A 27,200-nucleotide genomic window follows, 5' to 3' on the forward strand; every position below is an offset into this window, starting at 1 on the left:
TATTGTCATTGGGAAGAGCCAAAGGAAGGACACATGGCTGCACTATTTTTTTTTAAAGATTTTATTTATTTATTTGAGAGGCAGAGGGAGAGGGAGTGAGCAAGAGCGCACAAGTAGGGAGAGGGGCAGAGGGAGAAGCAGACTTCCCAGTGAGCAGAGAGCCCAATGCAGGGCTCAATCTCAGGACCCTGAGATCATGACCTGAGCTGAAGGTGGACGCTTAACCGACTGAGCCACCCAGGCGCCCCTTTTTGCACTATTTTGCAACTTCTTGTGAGTCTTAAACTATTTCAGAATTTAAAGACATATATATATTCATATACATATGAATATATATATAGTACTTCATTTATGTATATATAAGTTCCATATATATATAAAATATATATAAATGAGGTTCCGTAAATGGTACCAGAGCCCCAGATCCATTAGCCCAATCTTCTCCTGCTATCCTTTGTACTGTGGCCACTGTTTTGCTATTTTCTACGCTTTCATGTTCTGGCAAATAGATTTAAATTTGTGCTTAAAAGTATTTGCAGACATCTTGCAGCATGTTTGCTTTCACAGGTCAGGGAAGAATGAGGGCAGGCTGGACAGCACTGCTGAGCAGACAGAGCACTATGTCAGACGCTTGAATGTCAGCATCTCACACAGACGGCCGTCGAGCTTCTGAGACTGGGCCTCCCAGCAGCGAGCGACATCACACCCCACAGTGACCACAGGCTCCCGGGTTAGCCCGACCTAACACAAAGATCCATATGGCGTCACTTTTAGACTGTGTTCTGTTGGGGTTTTTTTTTAACTCTTAAGATGCACATAAATAAATAAACTCTTACAATGCATCTCACCAGTAAAACAACCTGGTGAAAATTAAATCCTCAGGTTGCAAACTTCGTCTGTCTCAGGATTTGTGCGAGAACTTTAAGTGTACAACAAACAGACCTTTAGCTCCTCCTGTGTTGTCACACAGAACCAAGACTCTAGAGCTTCTTTTTCTTTTTTTTTTTTAAGATTTTATTTATTTGTCAGAGAGAGAGCACAAGCAGAGGGAGTGGGAGAGGGAGAAGCAGGCTTCCCGCCGAGCAGGGAGCCCGATGCGGGGCTCGATCCCAGGACCCTGGGATCATGACCTGAGCCGAAGGCAGACGCTTAACGACTGAGCCCCCCAGGCGCCCCGAGTCTATAGTTTCTTAAAGCTGCAATACAAAATCTGAAATGTTACCCCAGAAAGTCCTCCAGTAGGAAACCAGGTAGAACAGCTTGTGGACAGAGGTTATGGAGACTACTGGGTTTAGCCACAATTTCCTCTTCTTACTTTAACAAGACTGTTAAGATAATAATAGCAAACACTTACATAGCACTTAGTACATACCCGGCACCATTTTTTTAAATAGCTTTACATAAGTAGCTCATTTGGTCCTCAAGACATCCCCCTGTGAGGTAGATAAATTATTCCCATTAAATCCATGAGGAAATTGAGGCAGAGAATTTAGGTGTTTTTCCTAAGATTGCATAGTTATTCATGGTCAGTGGTAACACTGGATTTTAAAGAGAGGTGGTCGGGGGGCAGAGACCACTACACCACCCTGCCTCACCTATATTTTCCCGGAAAAAATTGTGCTTTATATATTTTTCCCTCCTTTTGAACTACTAGCAGAACTAGCTGAGGCATCTCTGACTTACTCCTGGTTGAAACAGAAAACAGAGAGGGAATCATCCCACAGTCTGTTCTGGCCTCTCACTTCCCTCTTATATGTACCCCCCTCCCCCCGAAACACACACTAACCGGGAGCTATACATCCCAGGTGCACGGGCAGATTGGCGAGTCTGACACCAAAGCCCATGCTCCTTATGCTAGTGGTCCACCAACAGGGGGACCAAGTGCTCAGCTAACCTGGGACTTTCCTAGTTTTATCGTTAAAAGTTTCCCAGAACTGGACCCCTGGGAGTCCTGGGCAAACAAGGGGAGTTAGTCACTCTATGCTCTTGAACCACCCAGGAAGCTGTTAAAAAGCCGTGATGCCCGAGACAGCCCTCCACGCCTGCCCTGTCCCCGAAGCAATTACTTCAGAGTCCCTGTGGGTGAGGGGGCAGATGCCGTGTTTGTAAAAGGCTCCTCAGGAGGCTCCAGTGTGTGTCCTGGGTGGAGACGGGCTGTGGGCCTCTATTTCTCAGACCTTCAGCTCGGGCCTCCCAGGTGGCCATAAGGCAGGGTCTCAGTCCTGGCTGTCTGCCAGGCTCGCCTGGGAGGCCCTTAATAACCACCAATTTGGGAATGTAAAATGGAACAGCACTTTGGAAAACAGTTTGGCAGTTTCTCAAAAAATTGCACTTACCATATGATCCAGCAGTCCACTCCTAGCTATTTACCTAAGGGAAATGAACTCACATGTCCACCCAAAGATCTAACCATTCTAACAGCTCCACACTGAAAACCATCCTAATGTCTATCAATGGCTGAATGGATAAACAGATTGTGGTACCTCCATCCCTGAAATCTCAGCACTAGCAAGGAGTGAAATACTGCACCATGCAACAACATGGGTGAATCTCAAAAAATAATTATATTGAGTGAAAGACACTCACTGAACCAAAACAACAACAACAAACCCACACTGTATGGTTCCATTTATATAAAATTCAGAAAATGTAAACTAATCTAGAGTAATAGCTAGCAGGTCAGAGTTACCTGGTGATGGGGGGTGCAGGGTTAAGGAGGGCTGAGAGGGAGGAACTAGAAAGGGACACAGGGAAACTTTTGGGGGTGATCGTCTTGATTGCAGTGAGAGTTTCATGGATGTATACGTACATCAAAAGTTCTCAATGAGTACACCTTTAAAATGTGCAGTTTATTAAATGCTAGTTATACCTCAATCATGCTGTTTAAAACAACAGAACTACCAATATTCAGGCCCCAATTCAAGAGATCCCATTTCATGTCTGGAAGGGGGCCGCGCCTCCAGTACTTTCTAAAGGACCCAGTTGGTTCTAATGTGCAGTCGTGATTGGGAACCATCTGGAGTTACTCTCCCAAACCACTGAAAGGATTAGCAATAACAAGGAGAGGGGCGATGGGGAAGCCTAAGGGTTGGTGACGCATTAGGATGACGATGTTGATGATGGTTATTAAGCCCAAATTGCCTTAAGAGATGGCACCATCATGGGGCGCCTGGGTGGCTCAGTCGTTGGGCGTCTGCTTTCAGCTCAGGTCATGATCCCAGGGTCCTGGGATCGAGCCCCGCATTGGGCTCCCTTCTCAGCGGGGAGTCTGCTTCTCCCTCTGCCCCTACCCTGGCTCGAGCTCGCGTGCACTCTCTCTCTCAAATAAATGAAATCTTAAAGAAGAGAGAGAGATGGCATCAACAATGAATAGCTGACTCCACTAGGTGGCATCTGGACGCTTCCCTTTAGCATGACTTCCTCGGAAGTCGCAGATTCGGGGCCTTAGCTGCCCGAGGTGTGTTGTGAGAGGGAGCTCCGTGCACACAAACCTAGCCAGGCTTGCTGGAAGAGAAAACAGCGAGTCAGGAAGACGTCAGCAGGGTCCAATGTGCTCTCCTCAGCCTATCAACCTGACTCCATAGTCACAGGGATCAGATTCCTCCATTTCCAATTCAAGGTTCTAGTGTCATCTGAGGTTCAAAGAGCAGAGCTGTTTATTCAGGCACTGTGTAACCCATGGGGAGTAAATGAAGTTCCTATAGAGAAGACCAAATATCTTGAGCTTAGAGCACCAGGCAGAAATCACTGTCTCCAATGGACCACCCCGCAGTCTTCTCTCCCTCCATTAAGGAACAGTCCTGACATTTTTTTTAAAGATTTTATTCATTTATTTGAGAGAGAGAGAAAGCACAAGCCAGGGAGGAGCAGAGGGAGAAGGACAAGCAAACTCCGTGCTGAGCACAGAGCCCCACGCAGGGCTCAATCCCACGACCCACGAGATCAACCTGAGCCAAAACTAAAAGCCAGATGCTTAACCGCCCCTTGACATTTTTACGTTGCTTCCCCTGGACCTTAGGCCAGTCAGTCAAAAGACACCATGACCAGCCCCCTCTGTCTTCTGCTTCCCATAACCTCTATCCCTGAAGGGGTCCCTCACCATTTATTTTATCTTTTTTAAAGATTTTATTTATTTGACAGAGAGAGACACAGCGAGAGAGGAAATACAAGCAGGGGGAGTGGGAGAGGGAGAAGCAGCCTTCCCACTGAGCAGGGAGTCCCATTCAGGGCTCGATCCCAGGACCCTGGGACCATGACCTGAGCCAAAGGCAGACGCTTAACAACTGAGCCACTCAGGTGCCCCTGAGCTCACCATTTTAGTCCTCCTGCCATTGTCTGGCCTCTGCTGTGCCGAGCCAGAGTCACTTTCCTAAGTGATCACACATCTTCCGGCAGCCCTGAAGGGTCAAGCATTTGGGTGGCCATGATTTGGAGGGGGGCGCACACGTTAGGCTTTGCTGTTTGTGCTTCACTGTCCTCCACCAGGGAACATGAAGCAAGTCCCCAAAGGAAGGATCAAAACACACTGAAGAATAACAGCCCACATCAGTAGTTACAAATTCTCCCCAGAACCCAACAAGAACCGGGGTCCGAGCTGGCCCTCGGTCCACAGGCCCCAGAGTAACGAATCTGCTTTGTCAGCTTCCTTCTGTCAGGGCTCACCAGGCTCCAGGTAATTCTGTCACCAGGATCCCGCAGGCTGCAGCCGGCCTCTGTGAGAAAAGTACCACTAAAGTAGCTTCGATCACGGGCCCCTGTCATTACATAGGAATCCCAGTGCAGGGCTCTCTTTTATCTGTTCTGCGTGTGGGGATTCCATGTATGATTTCTTCAAAGGATTCTGCTGCTAAAACGTTAGCCAAGCACTCTCCTACGTCATCCTGAAATATTCTCCTTCCTAGAAACCTAAGCTCTGTTGCAAATTTGGGCACATGATGTTCAGATCATTTCAGAGAAATGATTCCTCCTCCTTCTTAGAGGGCCTCCTCCAGACTTTGAAAACAAAGAGCCTTGTCCCTCCTCTTTGCTCAAGGTTGTGCCAGTCTCCCAACCAATCTCCTTCTCGAGTTCTCTCAGATGCTCAGGGCACAGAATTCTCAAGGGGGGCCTTGACCTCTGAAGATTCGGTGCATGCCCCCAAAAGCCCGAGGCTACCTTCTGTTTCAGACTTGGTTCAGTCCCCTGGCATTGGCTTTCTGGTTCCTTGTTTTTTTTCAATTTTTCAATTGCTTAAAAATGATTGGTATTAAATGCTGAGTAGATGTTAAAATTTGTAAAATACATATAAAGTATAAAGAATCATAGTCCATGAGCAAAGATTTTTTATTTATTTGTCAGAGAGAGAGAGAGAGAAGCAGACTCCCCGCTGAGCAGGGAGCCCAGTGTGGGACTTGATCCCACGACTCCGGGATCGTGACCTGAGCCGAAGTCGGGCGCCCAACCAAGTGAGCCACCCAGGCAGCCCGACCCATTGTGTTCTTGATGAACTTTGGGGTTGCTGTCAGTGTTTACTATTATGAACAGTGCTGCTGTGAACGTTCTTGTACATATATCCTGGTATACCTGTCCAAGAGTTGCTCCCAGAGTGGAATTTCTGGGTCATAGTGCAGAAGCATGTTTATATTATCAAGACAATTCAAAATCGTTTTTCCAAAGTGGATGTTGCAATTTATGCTTCCATCATCGCTGGCTGTTTTGTTGCACTGTATCCTTGCCAGCCCTCGGTATTGTCCAACTTCCTAACTTTTACCAGTCCGGTACGTGTAAACTGGCATTTTCTTTTCTTTTCTTTTCTTTTTTAAGATTTTACTTATTCATTTGAGACAGAGAGATACATAGAGAAGAGCATGAGCAAGGGGAGAGGCAGAGGGAGAAGCAGGACATGGGGCTGGATCCCAGGACCCCGAGGTCATGACCTGAGCCGAACGAAGGCAGACGCCCAACCATCTGAGCCACCCAGGCGCCCCTAAACTGGCTTTTCTTGTAGTTTTAATTGGTTTACAGGATTGCGGAAGAGGCTGAGAATATTTTCATGTCTATTGGCCATTTGTCTTTTCTCTCCTTTAAGTGCCTGTTCTGGGTAAGGCCACAGGCTTCAGAGCGTGGCCCGCGGGACAGATGTCCCAGGCTAGAGTGTAGTTTCGAAGGTACAACGACGACTGAGGAGCGGCCCTCCTAGGCACCTGCATCCCATCTTGCTCAGTGACATACCCTCAAAACTACTGTCAGAGGGTCCCTGGCTGATACGACCGGCTCCACGCAGCCTAGTTAAGCAGCCGAGGTTGGAGCTCAGGGCCCCAGCATGCTTCCCCGGCCCACAACCCAGCGGAGAAAACCGGCGGTCTCCCCGCCCCGTTGCCCGCGCCGTGCGGCAGGCTGCTCACACTAAAGGTGGGACTGAGGACCCTCCGCTGTAGACTCTAAAATCCCACAAGTTCCTTCCGCTGCCAGTTCATCCTGTGTCATCAGAACCTGAGGTCTCATTCCTTGGGCCAACAAGTACTGCGCTGGGTGCTAGAGACGAAAACAGGAGAAGACCATCACGCCCAGCCCTCAGCCCGGCCGCGGGAGCGCACCGCCCGCCCACCAGGGGCTCCGCACGGCGCACCGTCGGCCTCGGCGCAGGCCCCGCCCCACGCCGCCCAGGCTCCCTCTCGGTGATGAAGTCTTGAACTCCGGGCCCAGGTCGCCCCCTAAGGGAGGCGCGTCACATGACCGCGCCGGCGGAGGGGGTGGAGCCCAACGGCCGCGCCGCCGCCCGGTCGCCTAGCAACGCCCCCACGCGGAGCAATGCAGGCGGGCGGCGACAGGGAGCTGCAGGCCAAGAATTATTTGGAAAAACATCGGATTATGGAGTTGCTGAACTATCTCACCAGCGCCCTGCTCTTTTTCCGGCCAGGTAAGGGTCTGGCCTAGCACTCGGCTTTCGGTCCCACCCGCCTCCCCGCCCCGGCGGTGCCCAGAAATTCCCGGGACAGCCGGCCCGCGCTGCTCCCCGGTACCCCCCTCCACACGCAGCGTCGCCCCCGCCTCTCGGCTGCTTGAGCCCTTCTGCCGACCCGCGCCGTGGCCCTCGAACGAGTACTTCTTGAACGGCCTCCTTGTGTCTACCACCGGCCAGGTGCGCGGGCCTCACGCGGGGGGAGGCTCGTGGCGGGCGGGAGAGAGGCTCGGGGGAGGGTCGTCCTTAGTACTAGGGGAGTGTGGGCGAGGGCCTGCACTTCAGTGTCCTCTTCTGGAAAATGGGGAGAACAGTAGCGAGCTTATGGACACGCCGGGAAGATTAAATGAGTAATATGTAAATTAACCCTATGCGGGGCAACCAACAGATGTTTCATTTTGATTGTTTATAAAAGTATACGTATGGGGTTTAAAAATCAAAAAGCAGGGCACCTGGGTGGCTCAGATGGTTGAGCGTCTGCCTTCGGCTCAGGTCATGGTCCCGGGGTCCTGGGATCGAGTCCCGCATGGGCTTCCTGCTCCTTGGGAGCCTGCTTCTCCCTCTGCTTCTCTCTCTCTCTCTCTCATGAATAAATAAATAAAATCTTAAAAAAAAAAAAAAAATCAGAAAGCCCTCCAAGGCTTATAGTGAAAAACAGCATGTTCCTCCCTGTCCCAGATTCCTACTCTACAGAATGATTCCCAACTCCTTTAGCTATTTACCTTGATATTTCTAAATCACAGACTTGCACATACTTACTAATGTTCCCCCAACCCCCCAGGTTTAGATTTAGCCTCGTACTATGTAAGAGGAAACTTGGAGCGCGCACACACACTCACACCTGTTCCCACTCATCCCCACCTTCCCAATAAAGTTAGAATTCAATTTTGGTGTGACCAGTAGTCAGAATTTACATTATTATTAGGCAAATATCCACAGCTAATCCATATAGCATGCTATGATTATATTTCCTTTGATTTCCCTGGAATTAATAATACTACATTTTAAATGTTTACTTAAATTTTCTGTGTCATTACTACTGATTTATCGATATCCTCTTTTTGTTGCAAGCAGAGATCTCCTCTCAGTAGGAAAGGAGATTCATCCTGTAATCACCACCCGCAGCACATCCCCGGCTCTGTCTGTCTTACTGCTCCAGGCTGGACTGCTGGCCCAGCTGCCCTGCTGTGCTGTATGGCAATCATTCAGGGGTTTCCCTCTATCTAACCCTAATCCTCTTCACCTCTCTCCTGTGCTTACAGCCTGTTTGTTTTATGGTGCTTGGGTCTCCCTCTTTTTTGCTTTTCCCCCCCTTCCTCTAGAGGAACATATCCTCTAGCGGCTCCCTGAGACAGTGTGCTTTGTTCGAGCAGTGAATATTTTGAGAACTCACGTATATGAAAGTGTCTCATCCTACCCTCAAAGATGATGATAACTAGGGTAGATACAATTCTCAGTTAGAAAATATTGCTCTCAGAATTTGGAGGGCATTGCCCCTTTGTCTTCTAATTATCAATGAGATGCTGTTACCCTCTGTAACAATGTGAACTTTTTTTTAAAAAAGATCTTATTTATTTATTTATTTGAGAGAGAGAGCCTGCGCATATGCTCACACAACCCGGGGCGGTGGGGGGGGGGGGGGCAGAGGGAGAAGCAGACTCGCCGCTGAGCGGTCCTGATGCGGGGCTCCATCCCAGAACCCGAGATCATGACCCAAGCTGAAGGCAGATGCTTAACCGACTGAGCCACCCAGGCGCCCTACAATGTGAACTTCTTGAAACATCTCTACAAACTCCAAAGGGGGTGGGAAGGGCAGGGAGAAGGTGAAGAAACACTGAGGAGAAGTAAGGAAGGGTTTGGCTGGTGTCCAGAGCACAGGGCCCTGCCTCCAAGTTCCCTGCCCAGATCCTCTTAATGGCAAAGAAGAGGGGGCTTGCACCTTTGGTGTCTGAGCCCTTAGCCTGAGGCTGCCTGACAAGTTTCTCTGGAGTCACCTGTTTTACCATAAAAATTTACAAGTTTTGTTCTTTTACAGATACATCCATTTCTTACTATTAATGTTTCATATTACTCACCAGAGTACGATTGATTCTCAGGAAGAAACACTATCTTCACCCGGGGTCTTTACGAAGCCTCTGGCGTTATGACATGTATCCCCGTTTGAAAAGCTTGGATCGTGAGGGATTTATGGAAAATAAGACTAGATAGTTGGATTGCATTTACTACTGTTGAGGGAATAGGTCTACAGTCCCACGTCCTCAACTCCAAAATTCTAACAGCCCTGAAAACCAAATTTTCACAACTCATTTAACAGCAAAACCTAACATAACCTGAAGTCATTCGATAGGAAAACGTGTCACTTCCCAGTGACAATTCTGTGCTAGGGAGGGAGGGAGTATAAATGCTTAGGGGAGGCCTTTAATAAAATTAGAATTTCATTTTTAAAAAGGAGACAGTTGTAACCCAGATGACAGATGCTGCTATGGGAATGGTTAAAGGAGGATAAGATATCTTTGAGAGTTATGGAGGACTAGGTTTGGGGGTTCCAGATACTTCCTGTATTTGAGTTATAGAGTGTGGAAAAGCCTGCAAATTTTAGGGAGCACATTGCCTGGATTCGTACTAGCTGTGGGTCTTGGAGAAGTGACGGTTATGAGGAATACCAGGCACATAGTGAGGGCTCAATAATTATTAGCTGCTATTATTAAGATGTGAACTTGAGGTTTTGTTTCCCTTGAAAAACTGATTGTCATTATCAGCTGACATATAACTTAGGTGGTTAGTAACATTTGGATCCTCCCTTCATGTTTTATTTTTTAATTTTTTTTTTAAAGATTTATTTATTTGAGAGAGAGAGCGCGCACAGTTGTGGGGGGAGGGGAGAGAGAATCTCAAGCCGACTTCCAAGTCCAGCGCAGAGCCTGACACGGTACTCGATCCCAGGACCCTGAGATCATGACCTGAGCCAAAACCAAGAGTCGGATGCTCAACCAACTGATCCAGCCAGGCACCCCACTTCATGTTTTAAAAAGTTACATCTTTAGGGGCAGCTGGTTGCCCCAGTCAGTGGAGCATGCAATTCTTGTTCTCGGGGTTGTGAGTTCAATCCCCATGTTGGGTAGAGAGATTACTTAAAAATAAAATATTTCTGGGGCGCCTGGGTGGCTCAGTCGTTAAGCGTCTGCCTTCGGCTCAGGTCATGATCCCAGGGTCCTGGGATCGAGCCCCGCATCGGGCTCCCTGCTCCGTGGGGAGCCTGCTTCTCCCTCTCCCACTCCACCTGCTTGTGTTCCCTCTCTCGCTGTCTGTCTCTCTGTCAAATAAATAAAAATCTTTAAAAAAAAAAAAAAAATATTTCTGTGAAGTTAATATCTTTTTTAAATTTAATTTATTGGGACACCTGGGTGGCTCAGTCGGTTAAGCGGCTGCCTTCGGCCTGGGTCATGATCCCAGGTTTCTGGGATCGAGTCCCACATCGGGCTCCTTGCTCAGCAGGGAGCCTGCTTCTCCATCTCTCTCCCTCTGCTTGTGCTCTCTCTGTCAAATAAATAAAATCTTTAAAAATAAATAAATAAATAAATAAATTTAATTTATTTATTTGAGAGAGACAGCACACAAGCAGGGGAAGCAGCAGAGGGAGAGGGAGAAACAGTCTCCCCACTGATTAAGGAGCCCAATGTGGGGGCGCCTGGGTGGCTCAGTTGGTTAAGCAACTGCCTTCGGCTCAGGTCATGATCCTGGAGTCCCGGGATCGAGTCCCGCATCGGGCTCCCTGCTCAGCAGGGAGTCTGCTTCTCCCTCTCCCGCTCCCCCCTCTTGTGCTCTCTCTCTCTCTCTCTCAAATAAATAAATAAATAAATCTTTAAAAAAAAAATAAATAAAAAGGAGCCCAATGTGGGACTCCCATCCCAGTACCCTGGGATCATGACCTGAGCCAAAGGAAGATGCCCAACCAACTGAGCCACCCAGGCGCCCCTCTTTAAAGTTAATATCTTTATTATTTCTGTTGTAAGCATTTTAAAAGCATTTTTAGAAGCAGGCAGAGTATAAATTATAGACTCCAGACATAAACATTATAGCATCTCATATAGTCTAAAGGATATACAGTAAAAATCCTTCATCAGAGAAACACACCAAGTTCTATTAGCATTATTTACTTACTCTTGAAAAGTAGTGAATTATAATTCAAACAGCCTTTTTTCTCTTTCTGAATTTGATAAATAGGTCAGAGAGAAGCAACAGAAGACTACATACATGATGTGATTGCCTTTAGTAACCCATTTGTTTCTATAGTCTGTTAAAATTTGTACAGAAAGGCACAAGAGAAATCTAAAAACATAATCACAATGTGTGGATGTTATTTGAATAAGTGTTTAAATTCACTTTTACTTTTTAAATTTTCTTTACTATTTTTTGTAAGATTTTATTTATTTGAGAGAGAGAGAGAGACAGTGCATGAGCAGGGGGAAGGGGCAGAGGGAGAGGGAGAGAAGCAGACTCCCTGCTGAGCACGGAGCCAGACGTGGGACTTGATCCCAGGACCCTGAGGTCATGACCTGAGCTGAAGTCAGATGCCACCCAGGCGCCCCTACTTTTTTATTTTTAAAAAGTGTTCACAATTCATAAAATTTGTGGGACAACCTGATACCATAAGACTCCTAGAAGAAAATACAGGAAAGAAGCTCCCTGACACAGTCTTGGCAATGATTTTTCAGATATGACACCAAAAACACAACAAAATAAAAAAATCAACAACTGGGACTACATCAAACTTAAAAGCTTCTGCACCACAAAAGAAAGGATCAACAAAATGAAAAGCCAACCTATAGAATGGGAGAAAATATTTGCAAACTATATATCAGTTAAGATCTAAAATGTATAAAGAACTCCTACAACTCAATAGCAAAAAATCTGATTTAAGAATGGGCAAGGCGGGGCGCCTGGCTGGCTCAGTCAGGAGAGCGCGGGACTCTTGATCTTGGGGTCGTGAGTTTGAGCCCCACGTTGGGTGTAGAGATTACTATAAAAAAATAAACTAAAAAAAATGGGCAGAGGAACTAAATAGACATTTTTCAAAGAAGATATACAATGGCCTGCGGGTACATTAAAAGATGTTTAACATCACTAATCATCAGGGAAATGCAAATCAAAACCAAAATGAGATACCACCTCACATGTGTTGGAATGGCTAGTGTCAAAGAGGCAAAGATAACAAGAATGTGGAGAGAAAGGAACCCTTGTGCACTGTTGGTGGGAATGTAAATTGGTGCAGCCACTGTGGAAAACAGTATGGAGGTTCCTCAAAAAAAAAAAAAAAATCAGAACTACCGTATGCCCCAGCAATTCCACTTCTGGGTATATATCCAAAGGAAATGAAAACAGGATCTGAGAGAGAGATCTGCACTCTCATGTTTATTGCTGCATAATTAATGATAGCCAAGATACGGAAACAGCCTAAGTGTCTGTCTACAGATGAATGAATAATGAAGATGTGGTATATTTATACAATGGAATATTATTCAGCCATGAGAGAAAAGGAAATCCTGCCATTTGCAATGTGGATGCCCCTTGAGGATATGCTAAGTGAGCCAAGTGAGAGAAAGACAAATACTGCATGATATCGCCTATATGGGGAATCTAAAAAAGCCAGTTGTAAAAACAGAGTAGAATGGTGAGTGGTGGGGGAGTAGGAGAGCTGTTGTTTAAGGGTATGTACCTGCAACTCGTAGGTCAGTCTTGGAAATCGAATGCACGGCATAGTGCTTACAGAAGGTATTACTGTATGATAAACATTAAACTTGCTGAGAGACTAGATCTTAATTATTCCTGCCCCAAAAAAGAAATGATAATTATGTGATGTGATAAAGGTGTAGCTAATACTACAGTGACAATCATATTGCAAACTATAAATGTATCAGATCAACATGTTATGTAATTACATGTATTACACAATGCTACATGTCAGTTACATCTCAAAAGAAGTCCTTCTTTTAGAGATACATGCTCAAATATTTGTTAATGAAATATTATCACTGTAATTTACTTCAAAATAATACAGGAAGAGGGGACCTGGATGAGATGATGGTGAAATGAGACTGGCCACGAATTTTAACAGTTAAAGTTGGTTGATGGGTTCATTATACTTTCCTACTTTTATATATTTACGAAATTCTCAAGAAAAAGTCTTTTTTTTTTTTTAAGATTTTACTTATTTATTTGACAAAGAGAGAGAGAGCACAAGCAGGGGGAGCAGCAGGGAGTGGGAGAGGGAGAAGCAGACTCCCTGCTCAGCAGAGAGCCCGACACGGGGGCTCGATCCCAGGACCCCTGGATCATGACCTGAGCCGAAGGCAGATGCTTAACCAACTGAGCCACCCAGGTGCCCCTAAGAGTCTTTGTTTTTATTTGTATTTTATCCCTTTTAGCTGGCTACCTTCTTCCATGCATCATGTTGTACCTTTTTTTTTTTTTTTTTTGGTTTTCGACACTTGTCTGCAAATTAGAATCACCTGAGGAGCTTTTTAAAAAAATGCTCAGGTCCCATATATGGGGTAGAGCACTTTATATATATAATTAATTGTCTAATGTCTTGTTTTACTTGTAAGCAAGGTCTGTGACCCCAGTGCCTAGTACAGTACTTTGAACATAGTTATTTAATAATTGTTAAATGATTGTTTCCATTTGTGATGTATCTTAATTTTATGTCAGAAAGAATTGGAACTATTCTTTTACAGAAAAGCCAAGAGAGTATTTAATATCTATATTGGAACGACTGAGAATTGCCAAAATAACAGGCGTGGCTTTTCCTTTCTTTATGGACCACTCTAACATTGTGTCTATGTTTGAGATGATGGACACTTCAGAGAAAGGCGCTGTATCATTCGCGCAGTACAGAGAAGGTCAGTACCCTCCACCCGCTGACGAACAGTGTGTGCTCAGTCTTTAACGTTCCCTAGTTGAAAATAATGCCCGCTTCGTAAATTTTCCCTTCTTCTCATTCTGATTTTACAGGCCTAAAAACCCTGGGTCTGTTGAATGAAGATGAAGTTTTAAAAGATGATGGACATGTAATAACTTTGGAAAAATTCAGATCTGAAGTGTAAGTTTATTTTTACATGGCTGATATTTAAATGACATGACATGACTTTGAAGTACAAGTAATATAATTTAAAACAGAAGTTCCTACCTTTTGACAGAAACATTTCATTCCCTTGAAACTTTCAGCTATCTAGAAAGCAAGGAGTGACAGTCAAGTCTGGAATTAGGAAGTTCCCGGGGCAGATTAATTCTTTTCTCAATGGGAAAGCCCAGCAGTTCTCAAAGAAATGTGGGAGAGAAGCTCCAGTCTGCTAGAACTAACAGAAAAGCTTTGTTCCCAAGACACTAGTTGGAAAATCTCTCTATAAAATACAGAGCAATAGAAGTTCTCTCAAGAGTTATTTCCTCAAAGTTATATATCACCAAGTAAATGTTTATTGATAGTATAGGTTGTGGGCGCCTGGCTGGCTCAGTCAGTAGAGAATGAGACTCTTGATCTCAGGGTCATGAGTTCAAGCCCCACGTTGGGCGCAGAGCTTACTTAAAAACAAACAAAAAAAAACAGTATAGGTTGCATGCCAGCCCAACAATTTTAGATTTGAGGTATTACAGCTTGAAAAGTACTAACTAAATGCTAAGTCAGAAAAAAAAAAAAAGGAATAAAATTTGATAGTTGTAGAAGGCTTCTAACCAATGGAACTCAATTCCTTTATTTTGTTCTCTGAGGATTTATTAATCAAGAAATCATTATGTAACAGAGTCCAGAGCCAGGGAAAAGTTGGAAGAAAAAAAAAGTTAAAGATTTCTATCTCATTCTCACTTACATAAACATTAAACAAAAACTGTTTAGTTCCCATCCCTACCCCAGGGGAAAGACAAACACAGCGCTCTGGCCTGAAATGTTTCATCCAAATGGAAAGGCTGCCTACTGTCATATGGAATGGAACTAGGAAGGGAATTGATTGATTGATTGATTGATTCATTCATTCATTTATTTATAAAGATTTCTTTATGAGAGAGAGAGTGAGTAGTGCACACAAGGGTGGGGGGCAGAGAAGAGAGCGGGAATCTCCAGCAGACCCCCCACCGACCGTGGAGGCCAATGCATGGGGCTTGGTCCCACGACCCTGAGATCATGACCTAAGCCAAAACCTAGAGTCCGACACTCACCCAACTGAGCCACCTAGGCGCTCCTAGGAAGGATTTTAAATGTAAGGACATTTGTGGAAAATGAGAGCAATTCTGTTTTAGTCACCATCTCATTTTTTCTTACATGAAATAGAGTGAATTTCCAAACCAAATACAGGAACTTCAATTATAAACATGCATTCTAAATTGATTTTTTTAAAAATTTATTTGCTACATTTATCTACAATAGTCTCCCTTAATTAGCATAGGAAATTGAAAATTCGTTGTAATTTATTATCTCTGCTCTTGTATCTTATTCAACAGACATACTTAGCATTTATATTTGTAAATGAAATTACTCTGAGTTTTCCTGGCTTCTGAGTTTTCTGTTTTTGTTTTCTTAGGAACAAGAGGACTGAGAAAATATGGTCAGCATTTTAATAACACCGTAAGTCCAAGATAATAAATGATTCTATGAAGTTTTCAATTGTCCAGTTTCATTAATTCAGAACGTCATCATATAACTTGAAATCCAATTGGCTTCCTCTTCGTTAAAAACAAAAACAAAAACTCCAAAACAAAAAAGGATGCATTATTTTCCAGTGTTAGGCCAGTTTGTCCTCAAATTAAGTAGAATCTCAACATCTTGTTGAGCCAGTTTGTAAATTCCAACTTCATTTAATGCCTCTGTGGCAGGAGGCTGCCCTGAAGCGGACTGGAGGACATCTTTCAGAAGTAGGGCAGAACCGACGTTCAGGTTCAAAACAATACAGGCTTCTTTTACACTGTTTAAAAAAAAAGGTAGGAGGGAAATGAGATATCCATTATCTGTGTCATCCACATTATTCCACAATATTTTCGAAACTAAACAGCTTCCCTGCACTGTCCATATGCCCTCTGTAAAAAGTATTGATGGATTTCTTATTTGGCTCTTTCAACACATTAGGACTATGTATTTGTACAGTGTTTATATTTAATAGATTAATGTAACAGGACCATTGTTTTCAATATGTATCTATTACTTCCCAAAATATAATAATGATACTAACACAATAGCCTATTAAATGTAGCTAAGACTTTAGCTAGATTAGAATATGGAAAGAGAAACAAACAAAAAAAATCAGATAACTTACTAAAATGAGCAAAAATAAATCTTTCATTTTATAATAACTTTAAAAGGAATACTTTATAATCTCAAATTCCCCCAATAATTTAAATTTTAAATCAACAATTTCTAAAAATACTCCTAAGACTTTTTCGTACATACATTTATAGTTATGCTTAGAACCAAAATTAATACTAAATATTTAGGAAAACAAATTTTCTTCAGGCCTGGCTTACTATTAGGTACTAAGCATATTTTCAATTTCTTCTACTTCTTGAATGTGGCAGAACTGCACTTGTTCGCATTTTCTCTCTCCAGTAACATGCAAATAGGAGCATTAAACCAAATGCAAGCAACAAAAAGCCTAACACATAATTTAGATCCATTTTTGATAAACTTGGGGAATCATGAATCACATCTTAGATTATCTGGGTACACAGTGCATGTTTTTAAATTTCAATTGATGCTCTATTTATCCCACCAAACATCACTGGAACCGGAGAGTTGCTAGGAAAAAAAAAAAAGGAATCAACCTCGTCTAAACGCTTAGTAGTCACTGTTAAATATTGAGCTTACTGTTTAAAATAATTTTCTGGTCTCTTGCAATAGTGGGAGAACAAGGGAAACAGATTCCGAGTCATATCAAACTGCAACTGAGCCGCTCCTCCTTCATTGAAGTGATTAGCAAGGATGATCTGAAACAAAGAGCAGGTCCTGTAACAGCCGCCTTGATCCTCACAGCCCCGACATGCGGCCTCCTCTCACTTACTTCTTGGTAGATGTATACATCCAGCTTCTCCACAAGCATTTGCCAGAAAATTTTAAACAAGGAGAAGCAGAGCTGCTGCTCCAGCTGAAGGGAGCGGTCTCTGAGCGTGAGCAGCAGTGGGCAGGCCGAGCTGGACAGGGACATCACCGCTTGCTCGGCCTGCGACGGCAACGACAGCCACCTGCAAGACACAAGGGCAGCACGCCTGTGGCACGTTAAGTGTGACTACAAGATTTTCAAAACGTGGTGGTTTTTTTTTTTTTTTTTAAGATTTTATTTATTTTTTTGACAGAGACACAGCGAGAGAGGGAACACAAGCAGGGGGAGCAGGAGAGGGAGAAGCAGGCTCCCCGCTGAGCAGGGAGCCCGATGTGGGGCTCGATCCCAGGACTCCGGGATCATGACCTGAGCCGAAGGCAGACGCTTAACGACTGAGCCACCCAGGCGCCCCAAAACGTGGTGTTTTTAAAGATTTAACAGATCCTTTCAAATTTGGGGAAGCGCACTTTGGATAAGAAACGATGTACCGCCCAGCATGAAAAGCTGTCTGAGAAAATAAATATATTTGGGGCGCCTGGGTGGCTCAGTCGGTTAAGCGTCTGCCTTCGGCTCAGGTCATGATCCCAGGGTCCTGGGATCGAGCCCCGCATCGGGCTCCCTGCTCCGCGGGGAGTCTGCTTCTCTCTCTTGCACTCCCCCTGCTTGTGTTCCCTCTCGCTGTGTCTCTCTCTGTCAAATAAATAGAATCTTTAAAAAAAAAAAAAAAAAAAAAGAGTTGGACGCTCAACTAAGCCACCCTGGCACCCCTGCCCATTTTTTAATTGGACTATTTATTTTTTGGGTGTTGAGTTTTAGAAGTTCTATATGTATTTTGGATACATAACTTCTCCCATTCTGTAGGTTGCCTTTTAGTTTTCTTGACTGTTTCCTTCGCTGTACAGAAGCTTTTTATTTTGATAAAGTCCCAATTGCTTATTTTTTGCTTTTGTTTCCCTTGCCTCAGGGGACCTATCTAGAAAAATGTTGCTATGGTTTTCTTCTAGGATTTTTATGGTTTCAGGTCTCATATTTAGGTCTTTAATCCATTTTGAATTTATTTTTGTGTATGGTGTAAGAAAAGTGGTCCAGTTTCATTCTTCTGCATGTTGCTGACCAGTTTTCCCAACACCATTTGTTGTGGAGACTGTCTTTTTCCCATTTTTCCTTCCTGCTTTGTGGAAGATTAATTGACCATATAATCATGGATTTATTTCTGGATTTTCTAATCTGTTCTATGATCTAGGTGTCTATTTTTGTGTCAGTACTATACTGTTTTGATGCCTACAGCTTTGTAATGTAATTGAGGTCTGGAATCGTGATGCTTCCAGCCATGCTTTTTATTTGTTTTCCAAGATTGCTTTGGCTGTTCAAAGTCTTTTGTGGTTCCATACAAATTTTAGGATTATTTGTTCTAGCTCTGTGAAAAATGCTGTTGGTATTTTGATAGGGATTGCATTAAACGTGTAGATTGCTTTGGGTAGCATAGACTTTTTAACAATGTTTGTTCTTCCAATCCATGAGCAGGGAATGTCTTTCCATTTCTTTGTGCCATCTTCAATTTTTTTCATCAGTGTTACAGTTTTCAGAGTACAGGTCTTTCACCTCTTTAGTTAGGTTTATTCCTAGGTTATCTTATTATTTTTGGTACAATTGTAAATGGGATGGTCTCCTTAATTTCTTTTTCTGCTTCTTTATTATTGGTGTATAGAAATGCTACAGATTTTTGTACATTGTGTATTCTATGACTTTACTGAATTCATCATTAGTTCTAGCAGTTTGTTGGTGGAGTCTTTCAGGTTTTCTATATACAGTATCAGGTCATCAACAATTAACGTTTTACTTCTTCCTTACCGATCTGGATGTCTTTTCTTTCTTTTTGTTGTGTGATTGCTGTGGTTAGGACTTCCAGTATTAGACTGAATAAAGTGGTGAGAGTGGACATCCCTGTTTTGTTCTGACCTTAGGGGGAAAGGCTCTCAGCTTTTCCCCACTGAGGATGATGTTCACTGTGGGATCTTCATATATGGCCTTTATTATGTTGAGGTATGCTCCCTCTAAACCTAATTTGTTGAGGGTTTTTTACCATGAATGGATGTTATACTTTGTCAAATGTTTTTTCTGCATCTATTGAAATGATTATATGGTTAACCTTTCTCCTACTGATGTAAATGTGTGTCGCTGACTGATTTGCAAATATTGAACTACTCTTGCAACCCAGGAATAAATCCCACTTGATTGTGGAGAATGATTTTTTTTTAATGGACTGTTGGGTTTGGCTTGGTAGTATTTTGTTGAGGATTTTTGCATCTATATTCATCAGGGAGATTGGCCTGTAATTCTTTTTTTTTGTGGTGGCTTTATCTGGTTTTGGTATCAGGGTAATGCTGGCCTCATGGAATGAATTAGGAAGTTTTCCTTCCTCTTCTAATTTTTGGAATAATTTGAGAAAAATAGGTATTTATCATCTTTCAATTTTTAGCAAACTGGATTTGATAGTTGAGTTGTCAGCAAATACAAAAGGACCTACCTTTCTTTTTTATACAATTTTGCAGCTTCTTTAACTTCTCTAAAAACGTGGTCTACTTGGCGGGTCAACATGTCATGCTTTAAACGTTCCAGCAGGTTAATCATGTCATCAAAGACAGAACTCTCCATCGAGGCTAGCTGTCCCAGCTGCAACTTACTGAGGGTGTTATTCTCTGCAAAGACCTCCAGTGCTGCCTGTTGAAGTTGTAGGAAGAACTGAAAGCAAAAATAGGTCAATATGGTCATTAAGATACTTCTTTTTTAACAGCTTGAAATATAATTCATGTACTACATCTCATTCATTTCAAGTGGACAATTCATTGGCTTTTAGCATATATTCAGAGTTGTGCATTTATCACCAGAGTCAATTTTAGAATGTTTTCATTACCCCAAAAAGATACCCCACACTTAACCATCATCTCCCAATCCCCTCCCTGCATGCCACCCCCAACCGTAGGCAACCACTGATCTTCCTGTCTTTGTCGACTTGCCTGTTCTGGACGTTTCATATAAATGTAATTATACAATTTATGGTTCTTTGTGACTGGCTTCTTTCATTTAGTATATTTTCAAGGTTCATCTATGCTGTAACATGTATCAGTACTCAAATTTCTTTTCATTACTGAATAATATTCCATTATATTTACATTTACATTTTATTTATATATATCTATTTTATTTATCCATTCATCAGTTGACAGATAATTGGGTTCTTTCCACCTTTTTGTCTTTATGAATAATACCGCTATGAACATTTGTGTGTAAGTTTTTGTGTAGATAATTGTCTTCATTTCTCTTGGATATACCTAGAAGTAGAATTGCTGGATCATATGGTAATTCTTTAACTATTTGAGGATATGACAGACTATTCTCCCCAGTGACTGCCCCAGCCATGTGTGACCACTCAAATTTCTCCACATCTGAACTAATAACACTATCTTTTTTAGTATAGCCATCTTAGTTTATATTTAGTTGTATCTCACTTTTTTTTTTTTTTTTTGAGATAGAGAGTGTGAGTGTAAGCAGTGGGGGTGGGTGGCAGAGGGAAAGGGAGAAAGAGAATCTCAAGCAGACTCCTCACCCAGCATAGAGCCCAACGTGGGGCTGGATCTCATGACCCTGAGATCATGACCTGAGCCAAAATCAAGGGTTGGATGCTCAACCAACTGAGCCAGCCAGGTACCCCATCTCACTGTGATTTTATTTTTTATTTATTTTTATTTAAATTCAATTAATTAACATATAATGTATTATTGGTTTCAGAGGTAGAGGTCTCACTGTGATTTTAATTTGCATTTGCCTGATGGCTAACTTCTTTGGGTACTCATTTTTTCCAGACACAGACTGAGAATTGTAGTAAACCCAGCAGATTTATGAGAGTTAAGAAAATTAAAATGTCATTTTTACAGTGGCATTTTCAATAGAATTCATATTTTTCTGTAGGGTAGAAAAAATATTTTTTCTAATATGAATAATGCTGTAGATAATTAGCAAAAGATTAAAAACAGCCTAAATGTCCACTGACAGGGGACTGGATATGGCCACACTAGTGACTGTTCACGGATGGACATGTGAGAAGCCAAGTTGGTATTTTCTGCTCAAACTATCTGAGAAGAGGCACTTGTCCTTTTGAGGTTGCTGAAGGACAATGTGAGCTTGGAGTACCTTGGTACCTGTGGCCACACCTCCCAGAGCCTGCCTGAGAATGAAGCCAGAAGTGAACGAGTTTAGGGCAGCCATGCCTAATACTTTCAGTTACACAAATTCCTCACCTCCTCCCTCCAGCCCCCCACCCCCACTCAGGCCAGCATGAATTGGGGTTCTGTCACCTACAACTCAAAAATTCCTGACTCTGAAGGGCTGGGTATGTTGGGCTTGGCATAATCTGGCAATAGTCAGACAGCTATTAGTAAGAATCTAAATGAATGGAAGGTGAACTCTGTCCACTCTTCTTTTTTCTATCTAGGAAATACAAGAGCTTTAATTTTATTGTTAAGCATTTACAGGCTGAAGGACCATGAAGATGGTTAAATAATTTTTTTAAAGATTTTATTTATTCAACAGAGAGAGTGAGAGAGTACAAACAGGGGGAGCAGTAGAGGGAGAGGGAGAAGCAGGCTCCCCGCTGAGCAGGGAGCCCGATGCGGGGCTCGATCCCAGGACCCTGAGATCATGACCTGAGCCGAAGGCAGCCGCTTAACCAACTGAGCCACCCAGGCGCCCCTGGTTAAATAATTTTTGATGTTAAAAAGAATTTGTACTATGAAAACATGCAAGGACAAAGAACTCATTCATGATTTGAAGAGTAAGTCTAAATTCAGTTATTATTCTGTTGACAGAAGGACCAGTTAATTCAGCATCAGATGATAAATCTCCTAAGGAGAGGGATGACGGCCAGTTCATCGTTGTTAACAGACTATGGCACCAAGTAAGGTAGTTAATGATGTTCCACAGATAATTCGCTGAAGCTAAAAATCTGGCCTTGAATGAGTCTCTTATTACATCATCTGGCACAAGAATCAGGAATGACAATTTGTTTTATGACAAAGCTTAGCAGAAAATGGAGCAGCGTGGGGGCTGAGTGAAGAAAGCACTTACTAAAATGAGGAAAACAACACATGAAAGTACACAATGAAAAAATGTATTCTAATTAGGTGACTTTATAAACAGAAATGCATTGATCATTACACTCTACATTATATTCATCCTATGAAATAATTATTTTGTGTCTTATTTTCCTTGCTCAGCAGAATGATATTACATACATGGATTTCAGTTAACGTTTTTGTAGAAAAAAGGCTTTAAATAGTTGTCCCAGCCAGAGTCCAGATTAGAATAAACTATGACTGTGTTTCTCAAGTTTTCATCTTGTTTATATTTGTTATTATATTTATTTTTGTTTCCTATTTTTTTGGTTTATTACCCTGTATTTAATTAAGATGAAGACTTTTTTGTTTCGTTTGTTCTTTCACAGTAAGGGAACACATTTTCTTCTATATAATGTACTAGCATTATACAATTTTTTGTCATAAATTCATAATTTAAAATATATTCTTTTAAATAAAAACTTAAAACAACAACAAAGTAAACAAATAAAATATATTCTTGGTACATTTTCCAGACTCTCTAACTCAGGCATTGAATATTTTTAAATGCCTGTGTTTGACTATATTTCATTTCTCCTTTTATTTTTTATTTTATTGTATTAAGATTTGACAGTGTACAGACATTTCATTTACCTTGTCCATCTTTGTGACTCATCTGTACACACTCAAAAATTATGTTTTCTAGTATCCTATGAACTTATCACCAATCCTTAATCAATCTTTCTAATTATTTTACACTGGAATTTTTCAATTCCCACTTTACCTACCACTTTTTATAAGTGGTATTTTTAAGTCTTAGAGGTAAAATTATAGTTGTTTTGTTGTTTTACTTTCCTATTTTCATTTCATGACACAATCATATAATACTTTATAATGTATCTCAGTATAGCTTTTTTACCATTTAATACATATTTCACTGTTTTATGGCCATGTTAATTCTCTGCTAATACTTCCTTCATGAAACCTACTTCATGGGACACACTGGTGAAAACCCAAGCTGATTTCTGTATCCATACAGATGATCATGCAAGAGTGATTCCAAACCCAAGGGCACCCTGTCCAAGGAGTTCCTGGAGACCCTCTGAGATCATTCTAATATGTAAAATATCCAAAGGAATTAATCTATGTTAAGGCTATAAAGGCGAATTAAGTTTCTTCACTTTTGGCCAGAAGTACATATTGGAAAATCTGGCTACCAAATGCCTTGATACCCAATATATTCCTTGGATTAATAAAAAGAGTAAACAGAAATTACTAATTAATAATTATATTTAGGCAGGGGCACCTGGGTGGCTCAGTTTGAGTCCCCACATAGAGATTACATTAAAAAATAAATAAAATAAAAATAATAATATTTGATACCTTTGGGATGCCTTTAAAAGATGCGTAAATACAGGGGCACCTGGGCGGCACAGTCGGTAAGCCGCTAACTCTTGATTTCGGCTTAGGTCATGATCTCAGGGCTGTGAGATGGAGCACGGGGTCTGCGCTCAGCAGCAGTCGGCTTGGGATTCTTTCTCTCCCTCTTCCTCTGCCCCTGCCCCCGCTCTCAAGCATTCGCACACGCTCAAATAAATCTTTAAATTAATTAATTAATTAATTAATTTAGGCGCACCAAATCTGTCAACACACAGAATTGTGTGGAAAAAGGAAAGATAAATAAAATTCTTGGACGTAAAAGGCTTTATAATACTTGCTAACCAGACCCAAGGTTTTGATTTTTAGACTTATTTGAAAGATACCTCTCACTATAAGAAATTAATTTTTTTGGATGATGTGATAATGGTATTGTGGTTATGTTTTGTTTTTTTTTAAGGAGTTTCTTTTAGAGATACATTTTGAACTACTTATCATGAAATATATCTAAGATCTTCAAAATAATCAAGGGTGGGGGATGGAGAAGCTCAAAAAAACAAAATTGGTGGGGTACCTGGGTGGCTCAGTTGGTTAAGTGTCTGCCTTCGGCTCAGGTCATGGGGTCCTGGGATTGAGCCCCACATCGGGCTCCCTGCTCAGTGGGGAGCCTGCTTCTCTCCCTCTCCCTCTGCCTACCACTCCCCCTGCTTGTGCTCTCTCTCTCTCTGTCAAAGAAATAAAATCTTAAAAAAAAAAAAAAAATTGGTGCAAGAAGCTGGGTCATAGGCACATGGGAGTCCCTTTTATTATTCTATTTACTCATGTTTTGTTTCTTTTTTAAAGATTTATTTATTTGAGAGAGAGAGAAAGCAAGAGCACAAGCAGGAGGGGCAGAGGTAGAGAAAGAGAATCCCAAGCCTGATCCAGGGCTCAATCTCACCCGAGATCATGACCTGAGCCAAAGCCAAGAGTTGGACGCTTAACCAACTGGGCCACACAGTGCCCTTCTATTTACTCATGTTTTGAAGGCATTCAAAAGGTAGCCAATATTATTATTATTTTATTTATTTTATTTTTTTATGTAATCTCCGTGTGGGGCTCGAACTCAATGACCCCAAGACCAAGAGTCACATTTTCCACCAACTGAGCCAGCCAGGCGCCCCTCAAATGCTATTATTTTATCTTTCTTAAAGTCCTGGATTTTATTGATTTTGACACCATTATTCAACCTTAGCTTTTTCTGAGATGGCAGTTACCATACATGAATATTTCCCAAGTCCATAGAAGAAAAAGGTTCATTCTATAGAAAACTATTTCATGAAAAGTTGGCTTTCTTTTCTAATGACTAAAATATTGGGATTATTTAACCATTTGAGACTTAATTGAGAAAAATATGTAATTTAATCATACATTATTTGGCTTAGTTGTTATTCTACCTAATGTGTACTTTCTGCATGCTATAAATTCAACACTTCAAAAGGTAAAACTGTTAAAACTACTAATCTATTATTTAATATAAAAGCACATTAACCGGGGGCACCTGGGTGGCTCAGTTGGTTAAGCGACTGCCTTCGGCTCAGGTCATGATCCTGGAGTCCCGGGATCGAGTCCCACATCGGGCTCCCTGCTCAGCGGGGGGTCTGCTTCTCCCTCTGACCCTCTTCCCTCTTGTGCTCTCTGTCTCTCATTCTCTCTCTCTCAAATAAATAAATAAAATCTTTAAAAAAAAAAAAAGGCACATTAACGGAGCGCCTGGCTGGCTCAGTCAGAAGAGCATGTAACTCTTGATCTCAGGGTCATGAGTTCAAGCCCCACGTTGGGTGTAGAGATTAATAAAATAATCATAAACTTAAAAAATGTTAAAATAAATGAATAAAAGTACATTAACTTACAACATTGTCAGCCCAATCTGCTAGTACTGTTGAGATATAGTTCACGGCATTGAGAATCGCACAGTATCGAAAGCCAAGGGAAGCTCTAGTCTCTTCTTTCATCACCTGAGTTAATCGTATCCTAAAATCATCTACTAAGTCCTTCTGTAACTCCAGGAACTGTAGCTTTCTGGAAGCCGTGGGAAGATTTTTATATCTGTCTGTGGAGAAAGTTAATAAGACATATGAAGGTTTGGGTTCCGTTCATGACACAGTTATAGTTTTCCCTATTGACATTGTTTGGTGCCTTTGTCAAAAAATCTATCAACCGTTCAAGTATGGACCTACTTCTACACTTTATAAGGGTGTGGGTTTCACAAGTATATGTACTTGTCAAAACTCACTGAACTGTATACTTCAGATTTGTGTTTTTCACTGCGTATAAATTACATCTCAAATTTTTTAAGGCATGAGGAGATTGTAGATGGTGCCTGATTTATTTTTTATTTATTTATTTATTTATTTTTTTTAAGAATTCACTCATCCATTTGACAGAGAGAGAGCGAGAGAGGGAACACAAGCAGGGGGAGTGGGAGAGGGAGAAGCAGGCTTCCCGCGGAGCAGGGAGCCCAATGCGGGGCTCGATCCCAGGACGCCGGGATCATGACCTGAACCGAAGGCAGACGCCCAATGACTGAGCCACCCAGGCGCCCCGATGGTGCCTGATTTATGATGGTTCAACTTAAGATTCTGCAAGTTTACGATGGTGCAAAAGCCATACGCATTCATAGAAACTACTTCAGATTTGTTATTTGGCTATTTTCACAGGCTAGCCATCTGGGGTCCAACCCTCTCGTGACCCTGGGCAGTGGCAGCAAGCCACAGCTCTGTCAGCCATGGGACAGTGAGGGCAAACAACCTGTGTGCTCACGGCCGTTACAGAATGGCTGCACCCACACAACCATTCTGGGTCTCACTGTCAGCGCAGTATTCAATAAATTACGAGATAGTCTCTACTTTATTATAAAGTAGGCTTCATGTTAGATGATTTTGCCCAACTAATGGCTAATGTAAGTGTTGTGAGCATATGCAAGGTAGGCTAGGTAAGCCGTGATACTCAGTAGGTTAGGTGTATTAAATGCATTTTTACTTAAAATATTTTCAACTTAGGATAGGTTTATCAGGCTATAGCCCCACATAAGTCAAAGATCTGTATATACAAAAATCATCCGATTTCTTCAACAAAAAAATGACTTATTTTTTAACAGGAGGAAGGGGTGCCCAGGTGGCTCCGTTGTTTTTTTTCTTTTTTTAAGATTTTATTTATTTGACAGAGAGAGAGAGCACAAGCAGGGCGAGCAGCAGGCAAAGGGAGAGGGAGAAGCAGGCTCCCCGCTCAGCAGGGGGAGCCTGATGTGGGGCTCGATCCCAGGACCCTGGGATCGTGACCTGAGCCGAAGGCAGAGCCTAACCAACTGAGCCACCCAGGAACCCTGCAAGCGTCTGCCTTTGACTTCGGTCATGATCCCAGGGTCCTGGGATGGAGCCTCAAGTTGGGCTCCATGCTCAGAGGAGAGCCTGCTTCTCTCTCTCCCTCTGCCCCTTCACCCCAAACCCTCCCCCCCGACCCCCGCTCATGCTCTCTCAAATAAATAAAAATCCTGGGACGCCTGGGTGGCTCAGTCAGTTGGGTGTCTGCCTTTGGCTCGGGTCCTGATCCCAGGGTCCTGGGATCGAGTCCCATGTCGGGCTCCCTGCTCAGCGGAGAGTCTGCTTCTCCCTCTGTCTGTTGCTCTCCCTGCCTGTCCTCTCTCTCTGGCAA

At 42.5% G+C, this 27,200-nt stretch overlaps 2 protein-coding genes across 4 annotated transcripts in view; one reads left to right on the top strand and one right to left on the bottom strand.

Annotated features, from left to right (window-relative positions):
- The first annotated feature begins 6,715 nt into the window (after positions 1–6,715).
- Positions 6,716–15,588, top strand: EFCAB10 (EF-hand calcium binding domain 10). Its single transcript, XM_036067433.2, has 4 exons — positions 6,716–6,898; positions 13,675–13,839; positions 13,952–14,039; positions 15,511–15,588. The coding sequence occupies exons 1-4, from the start codon at positions 6,790–6,792 to the stop codon at positions 15,545–15,547; spliced, it is 399 nt and encodes a 132-aa protein (XP_035923326.1). The 5' UTR covers positions 6,716–6,789; the 3' UTR covers positions 15,548–15,588.
- RINT1 (RAD50 interactor 1) overlaps positions 14,026–27,200 on the bottom strand; it is a 32,955-nt gene continuing 19,780 nt past the window's right edge. For 2 of the 3 annotated variants that reach the window (XM_036067430.2, XM_036067429.2), the window contains exons 11-15: positions 25,400–25,599; positions 19,547–19,761; positions 16,981–17,161; positions 16,788–16,906; positions 14,026–15,891 (exon numbers count right to left, since the gene is read on the bottom strand). In XM_036067430.2, the coding sequence (XP_035923323.1) occupies positions 15,699–15,891; positions 16,788–16,906; positions 16,981–17,161; positions 19,547–19,761; positions 25,400–25,599 (908 nt within the window). In that variant the 3' untranslated portion in view covers positions 14,026–15,698. The remainder of the gene's footprint in view (positions 15,892–16,787; positions 16,907–16,980; positions 17,162–19,546; positions 19,762–25,399; positions 25,600–27,200) is intronic. The other variant, XM_078060034.1, reaches the window with a different exon arrangement.

This window comes from Halichoerus grypus, chromosome 12 (genome assembly GCF_964656455.1).
Source record: "Halichoerus grypus chromosome 12, mHalGry1.hap1.1, whole genome shotgun sequence".
In the NCBI taxonomy this organism is placed as follows: Eukaryota; Metazoa; Chordata; class Mammalia; order Carnivora; family Phocidae; genus Halichoerus; species Halichoerus grypus.

Coding starts and splice junctions, on each gene's coding strand:
- EFCAB10 (XM_036067433.2), top strand. CDS start 6,790: ATGCAGGCGGGCGGCGACAGGGAGCTGCAGGCCAAGAATTATTTGGAA. Junction 6,899..13,674: donor CCTGCTCTTTTTCCGGCCAG/GTAAGGGTCTGG, acceptor ATTCTTTTACAG/AAAAGCCAAGAGAGTATTTA. Junction 14,040..15,510: donor GAAAAATTCAGATCTGAAGT/GTAAGTTTATTT, acceptor TTGTTTTCTTAG/GAACAAGAGGACTGAGAAAA.